The following is a 20,438-nucleotide window of genomic DNA, read 5'->3' as shown; positions in this document are numbered from 1 at the left end:
AAAACTACCTACTGGTGGCCCAGCATGAAGGCTCATATAGCAACCTACGTCAGCAAATGTTTGACTTGTGCTAAAGTCAAAGCCGAACATCAAAAGCCCTCGGGTCTACTTCAACAGCCAGAAATACCCACTTGGAAGTGGGAACAGATCGCCATGGATTTCGTTACAGGGTTACCAAGGACTCAGGCTGGAAACGACACTATATGGGTAATTGTTGATCGCCTCACGAAGTCAGCACATTTCTTAGCAATCAAGGAAACAGACAAATTCTCTCAGCTGGCAGCTGTGTATCTTAAGGAGGTGGTTTCTAGGCATGGGGTGCCGACTTCTATCATTTCAGACCGAGATCCGCGTTTCACTTCAGAGTTATGGCAGTCAATGCATAAATCGTTCGGTTCCCAACTCGACATGAGTACCGCCTATCACCCGCAGACGGATGGTCAAAGCGAGCGCACCATCCAGACACTTGAAGACATGTTGCGGGAGTGTGTAATCGACTTTGGGAAAGGATGGGAGAAACACTTGCCATTGATAGAGTTCTCCTACAACAACAGCTACCATACAAGTATTAAGGCAGCTCTATTCGAAGCATTGTACGGACGGAAATGTCGTTCACCTCTCTGCTGGCTTGAGGTGGGTGATAGTCAGATCACAGGCCCTGAGTTTGTACTTGAGGCATCAGAAAGCATTGTGCAGATCCGAAACCGTATGGCCGCAGCTCGCGACCGCCAGAAAAGCTACGCTGACAAGCGTAGTAAACCGTTGGAATTCGAAGTTAATGATCGCGTAATGTTAAAGGTCTCACCCTGGAAGGGTGTGGTGCGTTTTGGGAAACGCGGCAAACTAAACCCTCGCTATGTAGGACCATTCAAAATTCTGGAACAAATTGGAAAGGTGGCCTACAGGCTGGAATTACCCGCTGAGTTGGGTAATGTCCATGATGTATTTCACGTATCGCAGCTAAAGAAGTGTTTGGTTGATGAAACACTAGTTGTACCATTTCAAGAGCTGAAGATAGATGACAAATTGCAGTTTGTCGAAGAACCAATTGAGATTATGGATCGGGAAGTTAAAGTTCGGAAACACAGCCGTATACCGATTGTGAGAGTTCGTTGGAACTCAAGACGTGGTCCAGAGTTCACGTGGGAACGCGAGGACCAGATGAAACTTAAGTATCCACATCTGTTCCCCAACGACCAGGCGAAACCTAGCAAATCTAATGTTGATGCAACTAGTGAATTTCGGGACGAAATTCCCATTCAAGTGGGGGATGATGTGACACCTCGGGAAAACCAGTAAACGAACGATATAACTTACCTAGCTCCCTCAGTGAGTGCGTACCAAATTTCGGGATGAAATTTCCTTTTAGTTGGGGATACTGTGACAACTCGTAATTCGAACCTACTTTTGTGTAACGTTACGGGCTTACGTGAACTATGTTAACTAAATGAATGTATGAATGTTATGTTTTACTATATGTGATCATGGGATATGTGCTTTTATTGAATGTTATGATCAAATGCTTGTATATATGTGGTAATCGCATAAGACTCATTACTGTACAACTTAACCGATCGCACAAGCCCACTCGGGTTACACTCCTTGCATCCGAGCCTTGGGCAGCCCAAGTTGGGTTCGGCCCACTTCATTAAAAGCACGTACACACAACCTTAGGAGGCTGTTTCTCATTTGTTACACAAAAACACAAGTTGCAAACCCTAGCTCTCCTCTCTCCCTCTCTTTCGCGAACCGAAGGCAGCCAAGCAATCCCCCATCATCTCGGGTCTTTCTTGTTCGGATCAAACCTTATTCTTTCTCTTAACCGGTTAGTATTTCATGTTATGTGCTTTGTTTGAATGATATATTGATATATTGATGATATGTGATCGGATTTGAATATGAACTGTGAATCGTATGATGGATGATTTTATGAGTGCCATGAATTATGAAGAATGATAATTATGTGCTAGGATCCAGAACCGATTGGATCATAGTCGGCTGTAATATGTTCTTGTTTGAATGATTGTGGGGTTGGTAAGATGCATGCTAGAACTCAGATTCATGAGCCGTGTGATGTCTATGGTCGAGGGTAATGCTAGAATATGATTAATGTGCATATTATGATGCTACTAGGGTTCATGTGGATTAATGATAGATTGTCTTGTTTGATCGAAATGTTATAAAACAAGAAACTGTTAGTGGATATGGTAATTTTGGAAATTGTTAAATGTGTAACCAACTAAACATGATTTCCGGAATTATGAAACTAATCGCACAACACAAGTCGGTCGCACATCATGGCTGGATCACACAAGCTTTCAGACCGCACAAGATGGCCCACTCGCACAAGATCCTTTGGATCGCACAAGTGTCAGGTTTGTTAACTGTTGGGCCGTGCATGTCATACTGGACTGGGCCAGCTTAAATCGCACAACCCAGCCCAGTCGCACAAGGTGTCCTGATCGTACAATATTAGCTGGACCGCACAAGATCGTTTACTTAGATTGTTTTGTTGTTTGGGCCGGATCGAACAAGCCCATCTGGATCGCACAAGTCATCTATTAATTGGGCCGAGTATGCTATTTGACTGCTTAGCTATTTGGGCCGGGCTTATTGGACCGCACAACATGCTGTGGATCGCACAAGGCTGTGCCGATCGCACAACATGTTGGGCCGGATATTATTGGGCTGATTTGTTTATTCGCACAAGTTGAATGGATTGTTATGACTGTTACTTGGTTGCCTAGATCAATACGTGTTAGTAACATGTTAACTTGTATGATTTATACGTGCATTACGTGAACCAAACCTGACTTGTATGATAAACGTGCTAGGACGTGGTTGATCACATTGTAGCTTAACTGAACTTTTTGTGTATCATACCGAGCAACCCCAGGTGAGTTCATTGCATTTTCTCAAGCATGCGTCCCGGTGGTTTGGGACAACTGGTAAACATTTGGAAGCGAAACATTGGGTAAACAACTTAATCGGTTTTGGTTATTGCCTGGAGGGCAATGGGGTAATTAGTTGATAGCGCTATTAGGTGGGAAACCTCACACCGGGCCGTAAGGACGGGGTGAACTAATTATCTGGGTTTCACTATGGTTGTTAAGAGGCACACTCCTCGGTTACGTAAGGGCGTTTTCCCTAGGGTAACTAGCGTGAACAACATAGTGGGTTGCTAAGAGGCACACTCCTCGGTTACGTAAGGGCGTACTCCCTAGGGTAACTAACATGAGCAACATCGTAACACAACATTGAATCGCATTAACATATATCTGGTAACACAACACGTTAACAAGACCTTGAACTCACCAGCGTAGTCTGACACACTTGTTTGCATGCTTGTAGGTCGTTAACCTTGGAACATGGACTTGCTATCTGGGAGTGCTGGAGTGGTCATGGATCGAAGCTATTGGATCACTTATAATTGATACATTGGTTTTGAGTTTTATTATGAAACAATTGCTAAACGACTTATCATATGCTTCCACTATATAACTCTTTATGAATCGATATTATGTTTGACATTTAATCTTGGCAATTAGTGACATGTTTTATTTAAATATTTATCATTGGTTCAATGTGATTGGTGGCTCAGACTCTGATGTGTAACACGCCTCGCGGGGTTCCCGCAGGTGCTATTTTGGGGGTGTTACATTATCTCTAGATTATTCAAGGGTAAATTGGATCATCTTATAAAAGATTTCAAGAAACATAAATTCTTTGGTGATATACAAGCAGGTATCCTTTAGTTATACTTTTTACTTTGAACATCTAATTATATTTATCTAACAGCCCACTGTTAAAAAATTTCAGTTATGTATACAGTGGAATTTCAGAAGCGTGGTCTCCCACATGCTCACATATGTTTGTTCTTGGGTGCTGAAAGCAAATTTCCAAATGCATCTGATATTGATCGTGTTATTACCGCTGAGATACCAGATAAAGAAAGAGATCCTGAATTATATGAGCTTGTCAAGTAATTTATGATTCATGGACCATGTGGTACAGACAACCCACTTTGTCCATGTATGGTTCAGCAAAAATGTTCTAAAAAGTTTCCCAAAAAATATGTAGATGAGACTTGTGTTGATTCTGAAGGATATCCTGTCTATCGTCGCCGTCAAACAAGTAATACAGTAGTAAAGAATGGTGTGACACTTGATAATAGATTTGTGGTTCCTTATGATGCGTGTTAGTGTGTATATGTTTTAGGTATGTATTTTAAGCCCTTTTACACTTTTTAGCCAAGTTTTAAATTTATAAAACATGATATTTACTAACACTAAACACACATATGGGCAAGTGCACCCATCGTGGACGTAGTATAGTGTTGGTAAGATACCGAGGTCGTCCAAGGACACAAGAGCTTTTAGTACCGGTTTATCCTCAACGTCTAATCAAATCAAAATGTTAGGAAAAGATTTTTAAACTAAGAAAGTAAAACTAACTAAAATGCTGAAAATAAAATAAAAATAAAAACAGATAGACAAGATGAATCACTTGGATCCGACTCGTGTGTTAGTGTAACCTTTGATTATTTTCGCAATTTTGCACTTGTTTAAGATATTATCTTAGTTATTGTAGTAGGCCCCTCTTTTGATAGCGACGTTACCCTCAACCCAGTAGTTTGAGTCAGCAAGGATACAATCCTAAAGGGTCGGATTATTGAAAGATAATTAATTAAGTTATTAATGCATAATGTGGTAGGCCCCTCTTTTGAAGGCGACGTTACCCTCAGCTAAGTAGTCTGAGTCAGCAGGGATACAGTCCTAAGTAGCTGGGTTAAAGTTTTAATAGTAGTTTAACTTATGAGGGGATCAAAGAGTTTGGGCCCCCGCCATCCAATACCTTTGGGTATTGAAGGAGGTCCTACTAAATCTGACCCAGGTCCTTTGTAGGATCTATACACTGAACAATGGCAAGACTCTTACCAAACCGTTCCCTTAACCCCCGACCAGGTAGCCAACATACCTCCATATAGACCGTGGAGATATGAATGGTGAAAATCTTTTATTTTATATAGACAGTAAAATAATGCCAAGACACCACGGACAAACGATAAGGAAGAATCACCTTCAACATAAGAAACTAGTAATTAAAGTCATTAATACAAAACCAATTAAAAAGTGCAAAAGATTAAAAATAAAAAGTATTACACTAAACACTTTTCTTCACCAAGTGATGTAAGAGACTTAGGCAAACATGGCCTTTGATTGTCAAGAACTCTTACGATCAATCTTAGATCCCGAGACGACTCACACGCTTTATGATGGACAATGGATGATGGTGGTGGATGATGGTGTTATGGTGGTGGTGGGTAGTGGGTGAAGTGTGAGAGAGGTGGTGTGCCAAGGGATGAGTTGAAATGGCTCCAAACACTCCTATTTATAGGCTGAACAGAAGCTCGGGCACGGCCCCGTGTCCATCCGTGTCTCTCTCCTCATTAATTGTAATTCGCAATTACAATAAATGCGCCTGCAGGAAGCTGACCACGCCCCCGTGTCCGCTGGGCACGGCCCCGTGGTGGGCAGTAGAAGCTTCTAAAGGTTTGTCTTTTCTGCTGCTACTTGGGCACGAAAGATGCTATCTTTTTGCTTGGGAAGATGCTGTTGAGGGGTCGGGCATTCCACTTTTGTTCCTTTTTTCTTGTATTTATATTAGATTTTGCTGTCTTTTTGCTTCTTTTGTTAATTTGAGCTCATTTAATCCTGAAAATACAAAAGGAAAACAAAAGCATACTTTTTCCAACATTAGTACTAAAAAAGGCTTAGTTTTATGCCACAATTGATATAATTTATATGTTGTATTTTGCGCATATCAAATACCCCCACACTTGAATCTTTGCTTGTCCTCAAGCAAAACTCTTTATAATGTGGCTTTATTCACTCCCAAATGGAATGGGTAGAAGAGAAGGTTTTTGGGCTTGTCATAGAGTGTCGGGATTTCCAAGATTCTTTATTGAGGTTTTATTTTTATTTATTTACAATCCTATTCGGCATGATTTATTAAGAACGTTTCTTAAGATAAATTACTTATTAGGGCATAACATACCTTTTTAAAATCTTATTTATATACAAGTTCACATACCTCACGGGGGATCACTCAACACTCGGCCGAAGGTGTATTTTTAGTGAATCACTCGGGAGCGGTATGGAACTTACTCCTACTATAAGCTTGCCAAGCAATCAATCCTCCTCCTTTTTAACTATATACCTTTGTAAATATCAAGAGGACTTTATGGGTGAAGGGTTAGGCTTGGGCTAAAGGTGGGTGGTTGGGTTAGTGGTTAGTAAAAAGGGCGAAAGGCGTAACAAACGTCGGTTTGAAAGACTTTTATTTTTTTCATATTTTTATTTTATTTTGATGAATTGTTCAAACAAAGTTATTTTTTTTTTGATAAACTTTGTTTGTTTGTTTGGTTTCATCAAAATATAAGTGTTTTTTTTTTTTAAGGAAGTCATAAGAGAACCGAACGTTGTTACTAAAAGAAAAAGGGTTAAAAATAAAAAGGTTTAGGTGGGTAAAAAGGGTTGTTTTGGGTTAAGAAATGAAAAGGTTTAGGCTCAAAGGGGTTAACTAGGGGGATTTTGGGTAGGTGGTAAAAAAATGAAAAATAATGGTGTAGAATGAAAAAGGATTAGTCCTAATGCCTCCATCATTTACTTACTCGGGTTTAAGTTGGTAAGGACTGGGAATGTATTGTTGTGGCAAGTTCTAGAGTCGTATGAACCAAGCGGCTATTCACACAAGAAACGAAAAATGAGCATTTAGTGTAAGGATATATATTTGTATGCTCGTTAAAGGCTCAAAACTCACTTTTGTGGGAAAAAATTCGCCAGAGTTTCCCCTGTAACTGGAGGTGGCCATGCTTTTAAGCGTATCATTTTCTTTTAACATTCAAATCAACAATTTTTCTCATTCAACAATAACAATATCCAAACCATCAAACTAGTCAAAATAGTTACAAATCGCAAAAATACATGAACTTGTGGTTTGTCCAAAATACGTAGTGACTTCCCATTATGTTAGTGGATCTTTGTATAAATCAATCCGGTTTCTCGAAAGTCTCATTTTTAAAGAAGTTACATCTTTACAACTTCTTGTCAACATTTACAAAAATAGTTCTTTTGTCAAAACTTTGTGTCATACAAGTGTTTACACACTTGTGTGCTTACAAAATTCACTTTTGTTTATGTAGAACTGGGTTTAGAAAACATGATTTCTTTTGACGCTTGGTCCTTTGAAAATACCACTTGTAGATCCGTAGATCTACTAGTGTAGAACACTATTTCATAAGAAAAATTGATTTTACACAAGTTCATGTTGATACGTAGTAGTGTTCGTCTTTTAACCACTTTCACACCTTAACATATTCTATGTCATGTTTCATGGACATGACCTAACCGGGTTAACTGACGATCCGAGCTACTACTAGTATAGATCAAGACTAAATAATCACAATAAAACAAGTCTTACAATCTTTACACAACTACATAGCTTTTATCCAACATATTTAACATTTTTGTAAACTTTTCATATGTCATCTTGTAAGTTCATGAATTTTAACCGACAAAGTTCATTTTAACCACTTTAGAATAGATCAAGAGGGCGTTTAAAGTCACTTACTACTAGCTCGAGGCTAGGGAAGAAACTAGTCGAAGAATGGGTGGATAAAAGCAATGTAACAAGGTCCTTCACGATCCGAGTGCACCGAACTTCCTTGTATGAGATCCTTTACACTTGTAGATACTTGGAATTGCTTGATCAAAATCGAAAATGATGGATGGATGGTCGGTGGTGTTCGGCCGAGAACCAAAGAGAGGGGAGAGAGAGATGTGAAGTTGAGTTGTGATGGAATGAACATGTTAGGCCTAAGCTTGAACTTATAGACAAACTCTCTCAAGTTTAACCAAAGGTTTTAGTGTCACCAAGATATTAAGCACACATGATTATTTTAATCACATAAAGGACAAGTGTGTCCCCCTAGGGGACGAGTTCGGTTGGGGGGGGGGGTATCCGGTTAGATTTCAACTAGGTAATTAGGTTATAGTTAGATGATTAGGAGGTGTAACCATTTACTAGTATGTTATGCATTATAGCGGGTGTTAGGGTATTCGGGGACCCTAACTGGCTCAGAAAAAGAAAAACAGTGTAAATGGCAATATTTTTATGTTCTGGGTAAAGTCCGGTTGTTCGGTTGGATAGTGATCCGTTAAAGTGCTTTAAAGTGTCGTTATTACTATTTTTAGTGACACAACTTATTCCCGACACTTTGGAAAGTGTCTAGTAATATTTTTCTCATGTTTTGGCACTTCATTAGTTAGCTTAATGCTGAATTTTTAATTAAAGTGCTGAATTTTGTACTTAAAGTACGTTTTAGGCACATCCGGTCACTATAACTTATACCTAGTGACGCAGTTCTACAACCCTCTTATCCCTACACTCTCTACTAGTGTAGTAAACTATCTTGGGCTCATACAGGCCTTAGAGGCAGTGCCTGCCTGATGCTGGCTATAACAGCATGTTTACTGGGTTATCCGTTCATTGTGCTACTGTGCTTTTGTGCATCAAGGTTGTCACTAGAGTTCTGTATGTAAATAATGGAGTGACAGCAAATAAAGTATGATGCAAGCAGGTACATGTATCAGTATTCAGGTAGCAGTTTATCCATAATTTCAATCAAGCACAGTAATTAAGCTGTAATTAAGTATTAATTAAGTTGTATGGATACCTGATTTGGTGAGGGTTGTCACATTCTCCGCCCGTTAGAAAAATTTCGTCCCGAAATTTTAAGTTCTGCTTCTAGAAGCAGGGTTCTTGGGAAATAAGTGGGGGTATTTCTCTTTCATCCGGTCCTCACGCTCCCAGGTGTATTCAGGACCATGTCTGGCATTCCAACGAACTTTGACGAGCTTAACACTACTCCGATGGGTTTTGTTCACTTTCCATTCCGTAACCTCAACAGGTTCTTCAACAAAATGGAGTGTGTCGTCAACATGAATCTCGTCGGTGGGAATGAGAACAGTATCTTGAGTTGGACTTTTCTTCAAGTTTGATACATGAAATGTATCGTGAACACCATTCAGTTCAGCAGGTAAATCCAACTTGTACGCTACTAACCAAATTCTTTCCAAAATTCTGAACGGACCAATATACCGCGGATTCAACTTTCCACGCTTCCCGAAGCGTGCCACACCCTTCCAGGGTAATACTTTCAACAAAACCATATCACCTACCTCAAACTCTAGAGGTTTCCTTCTTCGGTCCGCATAACATTCCTGACGATCACGAGCCGCCTTGATGCGATCTCGGATCTGTGCAATCTTGTCTGTGGTTTCCTGGACCACATCTGGACCAACCAATTGTCTATCACCTGCATCAGACCAACAAAGCGGTGATCTGCACTTGCGGCCATATAGAGCTTCAAATGGCGCGGTGACGTGATGTCGTGGGTCACGCAAATTTAATCCCTAAACAACTGTAGTTAGCAGTAATAGGGTATCGAACTCAGGGAGTATGTGGAAAATGTGTTGATTGTATAGCTTTGTATTTAAACTAAAATTAACTAAATTGCAGAAAATTAAAATTCAAGATTGTGGATTGTTGTTTTAGAAAACTAAATTAAGAACTAAATCAAATCAAAGTTGGTTTTAAACAATAAGGAGAGAACAATGATCACCCTAGGTTTCAGTTTCTTTAAACAGTTGTGTGCAATTTCACTAGAAAGAGTTACATAGACATAACTCGTGTATGTGTGATTGAAGTGATAAAAGGGGACAAAGTACTCGGATTAAATAATGCGAGGTTGTTTCCCGATGACCTATTAACCAATAACCAACCCTAACCCTTCCCGTGATATCTCGGTTGCCAACGGCACCAAGAACGTACGATCAAGACTAGAAATTGTGATATAGATTAACGCACTACAAACAATCAAACATACACCATGACATTCAAGCAACGCAAGATATCATTCTAGAAATGCAGAAATTAACACACAAAAGTCTTAGAAACATTCACCTAGGATGATCACCGAAGAGTTTAGCCGGACATGGCTCGGTGAATCATCATCAACATCAATCTAATGTTCATAAAGATTAAAAACACAAACCGAATGATTGGAAATGTTCACAAAGCAAGCAAGTACTCCAAAATCGCCCCCAAAGTGTCTAAGAACCGTCTATGATGAGATAATCCCAAAGGACACACCAAAACCGAGTATATTGTGGCAGTTACATTTTTCACGTTCAGGCTCCACCGTAAATTACGGCTCCACCGTAATTTACGGTGGACATCAAATGGTTACGGTGAATCAAGCCTGTGTTACGGTGCAGGAATCAACAAAAATCAAGTCTACCGTAAATTACGGTAGTACCGTAATTTACGGTACTCAGCAACCTTGACTCCTATGTTTTGTCTTGTGTTCTTCTCTCGACCCGTTTTCCACCAAAGCATCCATAAGCTGCCTTTTATCCATCTCTTATCTCCTAATTCGCACCTGAAACATAAGCATCGTAGTTATCTAATTCAAGATAATTACGCGGTTAAATGGAGGATTATTTCATATCTTAACATGCTTAAGGGTTGTCCCAAGGACCACCCGTCACATCCCCACACTTAACCGTTGCTTGTCCCAAGCAACTCATCAACATAGTCTCAAAACAAGTGATCAAATCAAGCCAAACAAATCATGCAATTTCCTTACCAACCCCTTTTTAATGCCCAAGCAATACACCCCTCACAAATTCTCTCCTCTCGGCTACAAGTGGAAACTAGCAAAGATAAGCTAGACACACACTAGGCAAACGGGTGGTTGCGCAATCATAAGCTTGTACCTGAATCAACTATCCTCCTATAACGGGTCAAACATGAATGCAAATCAAAGGGGCTTAAAGGTTGTAACGTGGCTAGGTGTATGGGTAAGAAATGGAATATATATGAGTAGCGAAAATTCGACCCGGTCTTTTTATTACAAACATCAAAAACCAACTAACAAATACGCATTACTATATACAAGACAAAGAAACCTTCTCTTTTTTTTTATTTTTTTTTCTTTTTCGTTGCTTTTCCTTTTTTTTTTTTTTGCTTTTTTTTTTTTTTTCAAAGCATCATACAATAACACACTAACCAAACTACTTCAAACTCACAAAACTACTAATTCTATCACTAATACTACAAGACCGGGTCAAATTTGGGTGAATTTTCAAGTAAGTAGCTAGGGGAAGCAAACGGTAAGCTTTTAAGGCACAAAATGGGCAACTAAATGACCAAACCCCCGCCCCTCTCACTACCATGCTCATATGTATAACTTATGAGGTCCAACCCCCCAAATCCCACACTCACTCACACCAACGACGAGGCTACCTAATGCCCTTATCCTTTCTACATTCATGTCTAACTAAGGATTCAAATCGCATTCAAGCACAAGTTCTAACGCACCCCCACCCGTAGCCACTCTCATCAAAGATTATTTATATACACGTGTGGCTACAACTCTTACCAAGAATGAAAAGGGTAATAAGGGTTGCCGGTGTATTGACTTGGGGATAAATTGGGCGACAAGATTTCACATTGTTTTGCTCGGCTTAAAATTTTTTTCAAATATCTTCAAAAAATTCCCCCCATCCCCACACTTGGGATACATTGTCCCCAATGTATGGCTTGGGAGGTTTTGATCACTACTTCAATCAACATCCGCAAAAAGCTTTTATCTCAAACCCCAAATTTCTTTTTGTATTTTTTATTTTATATTTTTTTTATGTTTTTCATTTTAAACACAACACCACCAACCAACCAAACCCAATAATCAATCATATGATCAATCACCACCCATCCTCCCACCATAATCAACATAAACCAACAAATATATACAAACTATACAAGAGAGAGAATACCACCTGATCAATAATAACGCGGTCCTGGGGGCCCAAAGATGGACGACATCATATCGTTCCATTCTCCAAACCCGAACGAGCCGCTACTGCTTCCCTCTTGTTGTTGTTGTCCCTCTTGCTGTCGTGGATCGAGCCACTGGGAATGGTGGAGCTGTGGGGTCGCATACGAAACGCTGCCATCATATGGTGGCAAAGAGGCATAATCCACATGTTGTGGATCCTCAACCACCGGCCTCCCAGCATGCCAGTCCGCATGCATCCTCCTCATCTGATCATCGTGATATCGGTTATTCATTTCCACCTCCTGCGAATATGCGTGGGTCCGGTGCCATGATTCATTGCGGTCGAAGCTATGTTTAAGCGCCCGTTCAATACTAGCGCTATTCCGCGTGCCTTGATCAAATAACGACCTCTCCGGACCCGACCAAGTATCAAATATGGCCGCCGGCGGGCGTTGGCTCTCGATCACCTCCTGCATTGAACCACTATAAGCCCACCCCGGTTCATATGGTTGCTGCGCATAGTCGTAAAATGTGCCACCATGACCACCATGAAAAGCCCCAAAACCAACATTTGCACCACCCGGTGGCTCGTCTGCGTAATCATCATCCCCACTTGGAATTAACTCTTCATCGCTTTCAGGTTCATCCGGTTCTCCCGGTAACAACTCCCTTGCACCCAATTTCAACGCCCTCCACCGTTGACCTTCCGATTTCAGCTTGTGATAACGTTCAGACGAAGTATAAGTCCAAACACTTCCCAACCTATCCAAAGTAAAAGGCAAGTGCCTTTTCGTTAAACCGCGGTCTTCAGATGTGAGTGCCTTCTGCTGTTTCATTAAGCCCGTTATGATGCGGCAGTACGGGACAATGTCTCTCCCGTATTTGTTCCGGCATATCCACAAATGGTGCATAATCAGGTAGCGTATTGGAAACCGTGGGGACCCGTGCATCAATGAATACAGAACAGGTATCTCTGGAAACCTCACCTGTTCTTTATCCCCTCTTCTTGGGATGACATTAAGCAAACAGATCGTATGCAATAACTTGGCTTCGATCTTCAGATTTTTTCGGTATAACACGCCACCATACCTACCGGGCAAAAACAAATCCGCCAACATACTGTTCCATGTCACGTGCTTCTCGGGTTTGAGCAATAAATCATCAAGCGTGGGAATCATGTACTCCCTAGTTGGAAGGCTATCATATTTTCCCAACTTCTTCAACGTATCGAATGACATTTCAACTGGTACCCCATGTACCATCCCAACCAACTTCATTTGTGATGGCCTGTGGAAGTTGTGACATTTAAGCGTTGCCATCCACTCCTGAATCTCAGTCAAAAACAAATTGCTCTTATCCTTATCCCAACACTTGAGTGCTCCTTCCCAACCCAAAGCACGGAACTTGTCATACACCCCGAACTGGCCAAACTGGGGTTCATCAACCTCTTTTTCACAGATAAACGCGGCTGCTTTATTTTTTAACTTGTTCATGCAGTCGTTATACAGGGTTGGCTGCCAAATTTCGGGTTGGTCATCCAACGACCCCGAATTCCACACCGGTTTATCACTTGGGTCTAACTGCATCTCTTCCTCTTCCTCGCTTTCGCTTTCACTAACCCTACCCAGATATTGCCTCTTCTTCGATGGCTGCTCCTTTTCCTTGCCCTTGCCTCTTGATGAGGATGAACTTGACCCCGGCTTTTCCTTTGTCTTTGCCATTTCCTACACACATGAAGAAACAACAAAACAACACAAAAATTAACATTCTCTTCACAAATCATCCCCACACTTGCTTGTTGCCATGGTTGTAGATGTTAGTGAACCCAAAGTGTATCAAGGATTTTTCAAAAATTGGGCATGGTGTCTCTACAATGTAGAACATCCCAAAAGTTCACTACTTTAACCATAATTCCTACATCTACAACCATCAACCATGTTCAATAACAATTCCATACTCATATCCTAGCAACAAGCAAGTGGGCAAGAACATATAACCTAAATCACCTTGTTTTTCACAATGCATCTCCATAATATAGTAAAATAAGTGTTCATACCTTGTTTCAAGATGAGAGGATGCTTGTGAAACTAAAAATCCCAAAACCCCCAAATTATCTCAACCTAGGGTTTCAAACTTCGACCCCAAAACCGCGTTTTCTCTGGAATTCCTCCTCACAATCACGAAGCTTGGGAAAAATTAGTCGATTTAGACCAAAATCTCACTTGATTTGGACAAAGATCGAGGGTTTTATGAAGAAAAGAAGGTGGAAGAAGAAGAAGGAGGATGTGGGTTCTTGGAGAAGAAGAAGTTGGTGGAAAGTGAAGAATGAATGAGTGGTTAGGGGTTAATGCACGTGAAAGCCTGTTTGTTTTCGTTTTTTATTGTTTTTTTTTTATATATATATACATACGGAACCGAACCGACAGAAACCATTTCATCGCGTACCGTAATTTACGGTCTCACCGTAAATTACGGTGAGACCTGGATGTCAAATGTGTACCGTAAACCAGGAGAGAGATACCGTAAAACCCAAAACATTTCAGTCTTCACCGTAAATTACGGTAATACCGTAATTTACGGTAATCTCTCAACTTCAATTCTCACCGTAATCCAGTAGGTTTGTACCATAAAACTCCACATTTCTTTAACAACCACCGTAAATTACGGCTCCACCGTAATTTACGGTGGACACTGGGCATCTACATTTTTCTAAAACGTGGGGTTTGTGTGACCAAAATTTTTTAGATTATTTTTAAATTTTTCGATTTTTTATGTTTTTTTTTTTATTATTATTTCAAAAACTTAGAAAAATCACCCTACCCCCTCAAAAATCCCGTGTTGTCCTCAACACGATGTAAGAGCAATTCGCAACCCGAACTTCCCCACACTTGTTTCGAACACGGACTTCGAAGAGCTATGGCAATTGTACAAAAATGCAAAACAAAGCAAAATGAAACTACTATGTACACTACCACCAAACCTGGGCCTCTTAAGGTTGTTCCTCCTCGACCGGGCATAGAATGTAGCCCGCTTTGTCAAGCGCCAAATTATTGATGTCATTTCCTTCCAAGTACGGCTTCAAGCGGTGACCGTTCACCGTTTGTTGCTTCAACGTTTGCTCATCTTGGATGTCCACATCACCAAATCGCCCAACTCTTCGAATAACATACGGACCCATCCATTTACTTTTAAGCTTGCCCGCAAACATTTTCAACCGTGAGTTGTACAACCAAACCTTCTGACCCACTTCGAACGTTTTCTTGCGTAACTTCGCATCATGTACTTTCTTTAGCTTATCCTTATAAGCCGATGCGCATTCGTACGCCTCATCTCGAATTTCTTCTATCTCGCTCAATTGTAATTTCCGCAACTTACCCGCCTCGTCGTAATCCGCATTAACTGTCTTGATCGCCCAATGCGCCCGATGCGCCAACTCCATAGGCAAATGACAACCCTTACCATACACCATCCGGTAAGGTGTTGTGCCAATCGGAGTCTTGTAGGCCGTACGGTACGCCCACAAAGCATCATCCAACTTGCTCGACCAATCCTTTCGGTCCGTTCTTACCGTTTTCATGAGGATCTCCTTGATTTGCCGATTGGACACTTCGACTTGTCCACTCGTTTGCGGATGGTAAGGTGTTGCGACTCGATGATTCACGCTATACCTCTTCAACAATTTTCCGAAGTTAAAGTTTTTGAAATGTGAACCACCATCGCTTATAATGACCCGCGGAATTCCGAAGCGCGAGAAGATGTTGGATTGAACAAATTTACAAACAACCGAATGGTCGTTTGTGCGCGTTGCAATAGCCTCAATCCACTTCGAGACATAATCCACCGCCACAAGAATATAAAGGAAGCCATTCGAATTTGGAAACGGACCCATAAAATCTATTCCCCATACATCAAATATCTCTACAACCAAGATTGGTTGTAGTGGCATCTCATCCCTCTTCGATATGCTACCCATCTTTTGGCAGTTTACACAATTCCGGGCGAACTCAATTGCATCCTTGAAAATAGTGGGCCAATAAAACCCACAAGATAGTACCCGATAACCCGTTTTATGTCCACTAAAATGACCCCCGCAAGCGGACGAATGGGCGTGCGTTAAAATTTCCAACACTTCCGTCTCGGGCACACACCTCCGAATAACTTGATCCGGTCCGATCTTGAAGAGATCCGGCTCATCCCAAATATATTGCCTCACTTGGACCATGAATTGTTGACGACGCTTTTTGGTCCAATGGGTCGGAATGGCACCCGTGGCTAAGTAGTTAACATAGTGAGCGTACCACGGGGCAACAAAAGTGGACACGGCTAACAGTTGCTCGTCGGGGAAACTTTCATTGATTTCACTTACATCATCGGTCCCCTCTACCGGAATCCTAGACAAATGATCCGCGACTACATTCTCGCTTCCTTTCTTGTCTCGGATCTCTAGATCAAATTCTTGCAACAATAAAACCCACCGAATCAAACGCGGCTTCGCATCCTTTTTCTCCATTAAATACCGAACCGCACTATGATCGGAATAAACTACTACCTTGCTTCCCCAAATATACGAGCGAAACTTATCCAAAGCGTACACCACCGCTAGTAATTCCTTCTCGGTTGTGGTGTAGTTAAGTTGCGCTTCGGATAAAGTTTTGCTTGCATAGTAGATAACCACCGGCTTCTTGTCAACCCGTTGACCCAAAACTGCACCAATAGTGGTATCGCTGGCATCACACATTATCTCGAACGGCTTTGACCAATCAGGTGGTTGCAAGATAGGCGCCTTGACCAAATGTTCCTTCAAAACAGTAAACGCTTGCATACATTCATTAGTAAAGTCAAACGGGACATCTTTTAATAACAAATTGCATAAGGGTTTGGTGATAACACTAAAACCCTTAATGAAACGTCGATAAAAACCCGCGTGTCCCAAGAATGACCGTACACCCTTAACATTTTTAGGAGGTGGCAATGATGAAATTACCCGTATCTTTGCCTTATCCACCTCCATCCCCCTTTCCGAAATCACGTGTCCCAACACAATGCCCTCTTGCACCATGAAGTGACTTTTCTCCCAACTTAGCACCAAATTTTTCTCAACGCACCTTTTTAAAACCTTTTGCAATTCGTTGAGACAAGCATCAAAAGTGGTGCCAAAAATGGAAAAATCATCCATGAACACTTCGAGCGACTCTCCAACCATGTCCGAGAAAATACTCATCATACATCGTTGAAAAGTTGCCGGAGCATTACACAACCCAAACGGCATTCGCCTAAAGGCAAAAGTGCCGTATGGGCATGTGAAGGTGGTCTTGTGTTGGTCATCCGGGTGTATGGCAATTTGATTATAACCCGAATGCCATATCAACCGTACCAAATCTACAATCGATAATAGCATGTGCGGTGCTTAAAAATGGCCGACCCAAAATTATGTTTTGTTGTTGTTTAGGGTCCGCCGATGAGTAGTCCAAAACCAAAAAGTCCACCGGGTAGTAAAACTCATCAATTTTAACAATAACATTTTGAACCATACCCCGGGGCAACTTATGAGACAAATTGGCCAAAACAACCGTCGTCTCCACCCGCGCTAATGGACCAAAGTCATATTGGTCGTATAATCCCCCCGGTAAAATGCTAACTCCGGCTCCAAGATCTAGCAACGCCTTAGCCATTTGAAAATTACCAACTTGTACATTAATCAATGGCGTGCCTGGATCTTGGAGCTTAGGAGGAAGCTCCCCATTCAACACCGCACTCACTTGCCCGGTCAAATCTACCCGCTTAGGCACTTTTTTCTTGTTTTGCCTCTTTTGTGTGCATAATTCTTTTAAAAATTTTGCATAAGCGGGAACTTGTTTTATTGCATCAAGAAGTGGGAGATTTATTTTAACTTGTTTGAACATATCCCACATTTCCTCTTTTTGAGGACCCCTTGACACAATAAAATTTTTCTTTCCCGGGTCAAGTAAAGCCGATGGGAATGGCACTTGACTCGGTTCACCCTCAATCTTTTCACTTTCATTCTTTTCACTTTCACCCAACCCCGGTTTTTTAATAGTTATTTCTTTTGGTTTAACCGGTGAAGGTTCATCATCACTTTCCATTCCCGTGATGTCCTCAACCACCCCCTCGACCAATTCGGGTGACAAATTGGCCTTAAACTCTTTACCACTTCTTAACACACTAACATGGTTAATATTAACATTACCTCGTGACGAACCATGTGAAGGGTTTACCTTTGTGTCGCTTGGAAGTTGACCCTTACCTTTCTTCAATTCGGCCACCTCGGTCGCTAATTGACCCATTTGGGTTGTTAGTGAATGGATGCTTTTATCGCGAACCTCATCTTTTTGCATCCGCACTTCATCAAGTTGATTTCGCTTTTGCATTTCCAATTGCATGCTTTTAAGCATCTCCATCACCTCATTTCCACCCGAAGATCCCCCTTGATCTTGACCCGTTTGGTATTGTTTTTGATACCCTTGGTTATTTCCGCCCCGGTACCCACCTTGGTTATTATAAGATGGCCGTGAACCAAAATTACCTTGGCTACCTTGAAAATTTGGGTTCGCTTGATTTGACGGGTTCCCATATCTAAAGTTCGGGTGATTCCTCAACCCGGGGTGGTAGGTATTAGAATTCATGTTGTTGTAGTTCCTACCACCTCCTCCTTGGCCTTGACCTTGGATCGCATGAACTTCCTCATATTGCCCTTCCAACACTCCTTGGCAATTTTCAGCCGCGTGACCTATTTCATTACACAAAGCACACACATCATAAATTTGGTTAGTAGTTTGAACATTACCTTCATCTATGGCATGCACTTGTGGTCGGTTAGTTGTCGGTCGGGCTCTCCTCGAAGCTTGGGCTTTCCTTTTTGATGTAGTTGCCATACTCTCCAAAAACTCCCAATCTTCATTCTCATAATTCGTTCCAAATGTCCCTCCGGTGATAGACATTAAATCCCGTGCATCTTCGGCACTTAACCCCTCATGAAAAGCGTTCATTAACTCCCATAACTCAATCCCGTGATGAGGGCAGTTTTTAATCATCATGTTAAAACGCTCAAACGCCTCATGGAACATCTCACCGTGTTGTTGTTGAAAGCTTCTCAACCCCTTCCGCGCATCATTAGTCTTTTGGGCGGTGTAGAATTCATCCAAAAAGGTTTGTTGCATCTCCCCCCATGTATAAATTGATGCTGAAGGTAATGTATAGAACCATTTCTTAGCTTTCTCTTCCAACGAAAATTGGAACAACACTAATTTGATGTCGTCAGCTGAAAACCCTTGACTCCCAAGAGTATTGCATATAGAGTCATAAGCCTCCAAATGGAAATAAGGTTCTTCATTTGCCAACCCCTTATATTTTGGTAAACTTTGTAGCGAGTTGGTTCTTACTTCGAATGTGCGCCCTTGGTCATTATGAGGAATGACTACCGGTGAAGGGTTTTGTGTGATTACCGGCCGAAAATGTGCTTCTATGCCCCTCACATTTTCTCTAAGGTGTCTTCGTGGCACACCATACCTACCTCTCGGAATAATCGGCCCATTCGGTCTTGGTACCTGCCCTTGTGGTGCGATCGGTTGTTGAAACTGTTGTGGTCGCATCGGTGGGCGCTGAGGCGGTCTTTGAAATGGTTGTTGGTGTACATGTTGTGGCCGGACCTGTTGCAATGGAATCGGTTGTGGCATTGGTGGCCCTTGTGGTCTTGGCCGAATGTGTTGTGGTATAAGTTGTTGATGTTGCATTCCACCAACACTCGCCATCCCTTGAGATTGACTTTGAACATACCCAAAATCCCCTTGATCACCATAATCTCCATAACCGTACCCATCATCTTCATACCCCTCAAAGTCTTCAAATCCCTCATCATAACCGCCCCCTTGAATTCCTGAAGTTTGCCCAAATGGAATGGTCGAATACTGAAAACCCGACTGTTGTTGTTGTGGTCTAAAAGATGAAGTAGTATGCACAACAGTTGAATTGGGTGCAATTGTGAAGGTAGAAGATGATTGACCCGTAGTTGGGGGAAAGAAGTGAGATAATGGTGGGATTGTGGTGGATGGATCGTAAGTGATGGTAGGCTCATTTTGAGTGGTGATTGGTTGAGTGGAATTGGTTGGTGTAAATCCAGCAGTGGTATTAGGTAATGTAGTGTTTGGTGATGGTTGGGTGGAAGTAGGTATAAAGGATGAGGTTGTTTGACTGGTTGTAAGTGGAATCTGAGAATCAGCCATGATGTTTCTCGGTGTAATGGGTGAAGTAGGTGAACCAATGATTTTGTTTTCTCTTACTAAAACTCGGTTTTGTCTTAGCGTTCTTTCAATTTCCGGATCAAACGATAGCGGTGATGACCTGTTAGAGCCTCTAGTATGCATACACCTGAAGTACCTGCACACTAAACACAACCAGCGTAAACCCGAAAATAACAAACAAAACTATGAAATTAACACACGTTGCGCACTACTCCCCGGCAACGGCGCCAAAATTTGACGTGATGTCGTGGGTCACGCAAATTTAATCCCTAAACAAC

The 20,438-nt window shown here is 41.5% G+C and overlaps 2 protein-coding genes and 1 non-coding gene across 3 annotated transcripts; 1 reads left to right on the top strand and 2 right to left on the bottom strand.

Annotated features, from left to right (window-relative positions):
* Positions 1 to 11,371: 11,371 nt before the first annotated feature.
* Positions 11,372 to 14,253, bottom strand: LOC110889752. The gene is made up of 2 exons (XM_022137318.2): positions 13,959 to 14,253; positions 11,372 to 13,626 (listed from the first exon to the last, which is right to left on the bottom strand). Exon 2 carries the CDS (start codon positions 13,621 to 13,623, stop codon positions 11,908 to 11,910), a length of 1,716 nt encoding a protein of 571 aa, XP_021993010.1. The 5' UTR covers positions 13,624 to 13,626; positions 13,959 to 14,253; the 3' UTR covers positions 11,372 to 11,907.
* Positions 14,254 to 14,891: 638 nt separating this feature from the next.
* On the bottom strand, positions 14,892 to 15,371 carry LOC110887859. Its single transcript, XM_022135423.1, has one exon. The coding sequence runs from the start codon at positions 15,369 to 15,371 to the stop codon at positions 14,892 to 14,894; it is 480 nt and encodes a 159-aa protein (XP_021991115.1).
* Positions 15,372 to 18,925: 3,554 nt separating this feature from the next.
* LOC118484455 lies at positions 18,926 to 19,031 on the top strand. The gene has a single exon (XR_004873566.1). It is a non-coding gene; the product is annotated as a small nucleolar RNA R71 (small nucleolar RNA).
* Positions 19,032 to 20,438: the final 1,407 nt, after the last annotated feature.

The sequence above is a fragment of the Helianthus annuus genome, chromosome 11, assembly GCF_002127325.2.
Source record: "Helianthus annuus cultivar XRQ/B chromosome 11, HanXRQr2.0-SUNRISE, whole genome shotgun sequence".
NCBI classification, from domain to species: domain Eukaryota; kingdom Viridiplantae; phylum Streptophyta; class Magnoliopsida; order Asterales; family Asteraceae; genus Helianthus; species Helianthus annuus.
This window is presented reverse-complemented; position numbering and strand designations above follow the sequence as displayed.

What these genes read in the sequence shown, in the direction of transcription:
- LOC110889752 (XM_022137318.2), bottom strand. Translation starts at nt 13,623, where the DNA reads ATGGCAAAGACAAAGGAAAAGCCGGGGTCAAGTTCATCCTCATCAAGA.
- LOC110887859 (XM_022135423.1), bottom strand. Translation starts at nt 15,371, where the DNA reads ATGGTGTATGGTAAGGGTTGTCATTTGCCTATGGAGTTGGCGCATCGG.